This window comes from Branchiostoma belcheri, unplaced genomic scaffold, assembly GCF_001625305.1.
Source record: "Branchiostoma belcheri isolate BF01 breed outbred unplaced genomic scaffold, Haploidv18h27 scaffold52, whole genome shotgun sequence".
NCBI lineage: Eukaryota > Metazoa > Chordata > Leptocardii > Amphioxiformes > Branchiostomatidae > Branchiostoma > Branchiostoma belcheri.
The window spans coordinates 796,371-802,279 of NW_017804154.1; the positions used below are offsets into that span (position 1 = coordinate 796,371).

At 41.2% G+C, this 5,909-nt stretch overlaps 2 protein-coding genes across 2 annotated transcripts in view; one reads left to right on the top strand and one right to left on the bottom strand.

Annotated features, from left to right (window-relative positions):
* Nucleotides 1-238: 238 nt before the first annotated feature.
* LOC109480655 (glycine receptor subunit alpha-1-like) lies at nucleotides 239-2,104 on the top strand. The gene is made up of 5 exons (XM_019782885.1): nucleotides 239-378; nucleotides 523-687; nucleotides 1,053-1,258; nucleotides 1,581-1,694; nucleotides 1,916-2,104. The coding sequence occupies exons 1-5, from the start codon at nucleotides 285-287 to the stop codon at nucleotides 2,102-2,104; spliced, it is 768 nt and encodes a 255-aa protein (XP_019638444.1). The 5' UTR covers nucleotides 239-284.
* A 409-nt stretch (nucleotides 2,105-2,513) lies between these two features.
* The window catches only part of LOC109480746 (ras-related protein Rab-12-like), a 10,586-nt gene continuing 7,190 nt past the window's right edge, over nucleotides 2,514-5,909 (bottom strand). The window contains exon 6 of the mRNA XM_019783025.1: nucleotides 2,514-3,892. Coding sequence (XP_019638584.1) covers nucleotides 3,782-3,892 — 111 coding nt within the window. The 3' untranslated portion in view covers nucleotides 2,514-3,781. The remainder of the gene's footprint in view (nucleotides 3,893-5,909) is intronic.

The window sequence follows — 5,909 nt, forward strand, 5'->3', positions numbered from 1 at the left end:
TTGTCCGCCAAGCCTACAGAAATACCCATTTGACGACTTTGAATGCACCATCGAGCTTCATGGATGTAAGTGATTTCTTTCGTATTAATACATTATACTTTATAAGTTTCAACCTTTGTTCCTTTTTCACTCATGACTCCAATCAAGTGTTAAAATAAACATAAATGTGTCCCGTCTGTTTGAGATGATAATATCGACAATTTGCCTTTCATCTAGACGGTGGTCTCGTCTTCCCCTTCCGTCAGCCGTCCAAGTACAATAAAGCACAACCTGTCCACGTGGACATGACGGCAGTGACGTCACAGTTCGAGATGACAGGACTGAAACTCAGGTCAAGAGTTGCCCCACTCAATCAGGATTCATCTGATCCAACTACAGGTAAACCATTGTTCTACGTATCTAGTACGAATCAGAAATACAATAACGTTATAACAGCGATTTTATCACAAATTATCTCTATGTACACTAACTGCATATGAATATGTTAAGTTACATACTAGACCTGTTGTTGACCATGTGCAGGTTGTGACATGTTCGAAGCCAACTGTACCTTCCCTGCAAACCACTGTCCGCTGATGAAAGGTTGTACTGAAACTTTGGACGGTGACGAATGTTACTGGTGTAAAAACTTGGTGGGAACGTGCAGCTACATGAGCGCCACTGACCAATGTTCCAACACATCAGCGGGTGAGAATATTTGCTTGAATCCAGGTAGAATTTCAGTCAAGTAACATTGTCAGAGTAAGCAGTAGATCAACTAAGGACGGGGTTAAACGCTTTATTTCGTTGACTTTCCTCATTCAATATTTGGAAAATATATTATTATATATTATGTTATTATAATATTTATTATAATACTTTCCTCATTTGGGGCCACCTTATATCAATGATTATGCATACTTTGCCGTCTAGAAATTAAGCATATCAATGCTTTTATTATTATTTTTTGTAAGATTTTTTTAAACAATAAAATCTTTCTAGGGATTAAGTTTTCACTGGATGTGTACTGAAGTACTTTTTTAATAGTGTGATCTTACTTCACAATGTTACAGGACTGTCGACACTTGAGATCCAGCTGAGATTCTCTCGTCGAAGATGGAGTCACGTGTTTCGTACGTTCGTCCCCAGTGTCGTCATTGTGGGCTGTTCCTGGATGTCCTTCTGGCTCCATCCCAGGGACATCACGGCACGAGTCCAGCTTTGTGTCACGGCCATACTGGCGCTCATCACAATGGCCGGCAATCGTAAGGAGCATGGGGTAAGTAAGACTATCCAACTCTTAGTGGTATTATGTCTAAGTGCTGTTTTATATGTAGCACTTAAGGGCAGAGATCAGTTAAGGTCATTTTATATCTGTTTCGTATTTTTCTTTGAGATGTTTCTGTGGGAACTTTTGGTTAGGACGGTCCAGACTTCTGCCGGAGAGAAAGAATTTTCTCCATGAATGAGATGGTGGAATATTTTGGCATGGACGTCCATTTTGTATGCCACGCCTGATAAACTATAGAAATCTAGCTTCGAAGTTTGAAATATACTACGCGTTATAAGTCCAATGCCTATTAGCTCTTGCACAATTACAGATCACAGTTGTAAGGGCAGAAGATGTCTGGATGTGCGGCGGTGTCATCCTCGTCATCCTGGCTCTGTTTGAGTCAGTTGCTGTCAACTCCATACTCCGCGGCAGTGTCTTCAATGTAAGTCAAATGAACAAGTTTTGCTTGTACAACGACACCAAATGAATTAACACATTGAATAGTTGAAAACGTACATGTGCGCAGAACGTGTTAATCAAAATTTCCCTGGTCTTCATTACTTAAGTACTAGCCTACTGCTGAACTAGCTCACACAGTCGTGAAAGAAACTCGCCTCAGCTGATTTGACGGACGAACCGTCTTCTCTCTCCCCACACATACAGCTCTCCTTCCGCAGAACCCGCAGGGGAAGAGTTGGGCCGATCCCGGGACCTTCCACAGCCTGGGCAGAAGAGGAGGAAACGTCATCTCCCGAGACTGTTGCCAACAGGATCGACTTCTTCTCCAGAATCCTGTTCCCAATCAGTTTTACTGTCTTTGTGGCCGGATTCCTTCTCTACTATTTGGCGTGAAATGCTTAGTATGCCTCTTGACAATGTTCTTGAATATCCAAATGGCTCATTTAAAAGTGGGCATATAAAATTTTACCTGGCCGAATGAGATGCTTTGTAATAAGATGAGAAAGTTTATGTATGAAATAATATATGTTTGAATATACTTCTGTAGATATTTAGATATAGATGCCTCTGGTCTGTGACTGTTGGTCGATTTTGTACATATGGATTTAAAAAGCATGCTGTTCTTTGTTTTTCATGTATATCATACTTATAGTACACGACCTCTACGACCGGTCGACCATACCTCTTTTCGACCTGAGGCAATAATTATCGAGGATAGTTCATTAAACTTTCATGGACGTTATGTTGATAATGGCAGTGCTGTAGGAGCAGAATAACTATATCAATGTTTTATTTACACCAATCGAGGCAAATGTGCTCCAGCTATTTCTTCTGCATGTTCATTCAGATCGTTTTAAATTACAGAGTAGGGCAATTACCATTCAACGGTAGAACCGACATCGCATGATTGAAAAAATAATAAAGTTGGTATCAAATGATGATGCAGCCATAATTCATAAAGTGTATTCTCATCAAAGACAGTTGTTTAATGGTCACATTTCATTTGAGCCCCTCAATTGCTATGTACAAATGGAAGTCTACAAATCGCCTCTTTCCTTCCCTTATTAAGGGGTGTTAATTTAACGTTATGCCCCATTTATGATGTTGATGATAACATTGTTGTTTTTTAAAAGATATACTCACAGCGTACTATTGAAGTAATTACCCCCTGTACCACGACCATGAAGGTCGTTCCAAGGAAGTGCAAACGAAGCGCCTTCTTACGAATCATGACCAAATTACATGCAAAGCATTCAATGATGAACAGTGAATATCTGAAATTGTCTATAACAGCAACCATTAGAAGCGTTTAAACACAATAATGATAAGTCATTACAGCAAATTGTGAATGATCTCAAGACCATGATAGACACATGTCGATGATAACGTATTTACACCTTATGTCTTTTTTCATAGAGAACTCGAGGAGACACAGACGTTTTAAATCAATCTTAAGGCCTTCAAGTGTTTAATGACATATAGCTATAGGAAGACAGGCGTACCTTTGTGTTTTTGTTTTCGGATCGATGGTTTGTACAACAAGTTTCCCAACAATACCAAATATCATCACCCATTCTTGTGTATTCCTTCATTTTAAAATTTACCCAGTCTTTTTTCTTGGCGTTCTCTTAAATTCTGTTAACACAAGGGCTCTGTCACATTCGTCGTGCAATCGTCGTACGATCGCAAACTGAGATCATTCTTGGGATAGTCGTGCCAGTGTAATTCAGTTTAATTTTTAAGGAAAAATTAAAGATGTGTGAGATTCTTGTCTGTCACATCCAACTTGAAAATACTACGACATTCATGTTAAGTCGTACGACGCCATAGCCTAGGACGAATGTGACCCCGCCGTAAGACACTTATTCGGAGAAAAAGGGGGATGTCAATGCAAGGCATCATAGTACATACTTGTAAGGACAGTTCCCAGTAATAAGACTGTAAATGATATCGTTCTATCCCATGTAGTTTATGAATAAGAGTATAAGTCTCCCCCCTTTTTCGACTGACTGTTGAACATGTGAAGAGATGGAATCGTGAAGGGACGTCCGTTGTGCTCTTGTGTGACTTCTATCCCGTCGTGCAGCAGAAGACCCTGGATGCTTCCCTCCCGCCTTGTTCCGACCGAGGTAAGGACAACTTTGTGTCTTCAAACCCGAAGGGAGAAATTTCTGGAGGCACCTGTTTGATGGTAAGACATTTAGTGATTAGTTTAATGTGGCATTTAGTGATTGAGCCCAAAATCATTGATGTACGATGCCAACAGCAGGCTCGTTTTTGTATTGATTAGAAAAAAAAGACACAATGTTTTACTCACGGTATCTAAAGCATGTTGTCAACATGAACAACATTAAAAAACATGAGCAAGCTAGTCATAAAACTATAAAATTGCCATATCTTTATCAGCTGGTTGCATTGACTCATTGTGTCCTGGTCTCGTGTTACTGTACGATACGACATGGATTCAACGATTCAACACTATTCATTCTCAGACTGCCAATTTGAAAATGTGTGTAGAATTACGTTAGAGTATTGAAGTTCAACACACATGTTGACGCCAACATATGCTGGCAACATCACTGATAGTACTATTTTAAGGTATCACAATAGATACAAGAATCATCACCATCTGCCAAAGACCATCCTCCCATGGCAGGGGCAGCGGCTCCGAATTCCTTCTCCACCCCTACCCCTGCCGAATAACATGGCATCTTCTACTCTACGACCCGATTCCAGGGACACGCTCTCAGCCAATCACGTATCACAGAGAAAATCTTCAACGCACTTTACATTAATATTTATGAGATGCGCTAGCTATCGGAACCAATCATGTCGGCTATTCAGTGACAAATAAAAACAAACATGGCGTCGTCTCGGGAAGAGAACTTTTGCGATGCAGGCCGCTGCGGGCGTCGGCGGGGCGCTAGCGTGTGCTGGAGGCTGCGCGCGGATCCCGCCGAGCACGGGGAAGGTGTTAACTCGGTGACTTTGCCCCGCACGGCCTCCCCAACGCGTTAACGGGCTCGTCACCGGGCGGCGGCGGAGTCGCCGGCGGGGAGGGTGACGTCCCTTCGCCGCCCAAGTCAGAAATGGGGTCATGCCAAATAAGGCAAGCTCATGAATATTAATATTCCTCGGGTCGTAGAGTAGAAGATGCCATGTTATTCGGCAGGGGTAGGGGTGGAGAAGGAATTCGGAGCCGCTGCCCCTGCCATGGGAGGATGCCAAAGACAGATTTAGAATTGAAGTATCTTACCTTATCTACAATATCATCTACCAGTTTCAAGAAGACGTCTTTCACATTCAAGTTCTCTTTGGCACTGACTTCACAGAACCGACAGTTGTGCTCATAAGCAAACTATGAAGAAGTATTGAGAAATAACAATAAATTCGATGCCTTCATGTCTGAAACATCGAAACGAACAGCAAAATTGTTCCACGGCATTAGAGCCTGTATTTTACCCAATAACACATAGATGGCGCTCCATGCATGTCAGAGTAACGCCCAACGAGCAAACGTCTAGATATGTCACGAGCGGTGAGCGTGAAAATTACTAATGTAGGATTTTTCTCTCGTGTTGTTCACGAAATACAAAATGTACGTACACGTACGTGTGGAATACAAATTATCAGAGGCATGTCACATAAACCGATGTACTCTGGGTATCTTAAATGAAATATAAAGTTTTGTGAACATGCTATTTCTTACCTTCTCTCCCCTTTCTGTGCTTACTTGTCTTAGTTCTTCTTTGTCTGTTTTGTTGCCAATGACAATAACTTCTATATCAGGAGCAGCATGCTGGAAGGTGGGATATCAAAAGGAACATCGTTTGCGACAAAAGAAGCGTGTTTCCAATACGACAAAATTATTAAAATACTACTTGAAATAACAGCAAAATCGTTAGGCGGCAACATACATCTTACACTTAAACAGGGATATATTTTCACATTCTGTGTCCTAATAATAGTATGGATGTTTTGTTTTCGGAGTGTTTGTCTGTTATATAGTTATTTAAATACAGCAGCGTCACAGGAGGTGACGGGGCAATGGTGTAGCCGCAGGCGCAGGGAGGTGGAATTGGAGAACATAATGGTGACAGTGAAATATACACGGAATCAGTGTGAAATTCACAACGATTAATAAAATTCATCAACTATACGTGTACAAACTTGACGGAGGTGTGGCTATAACTTTCTT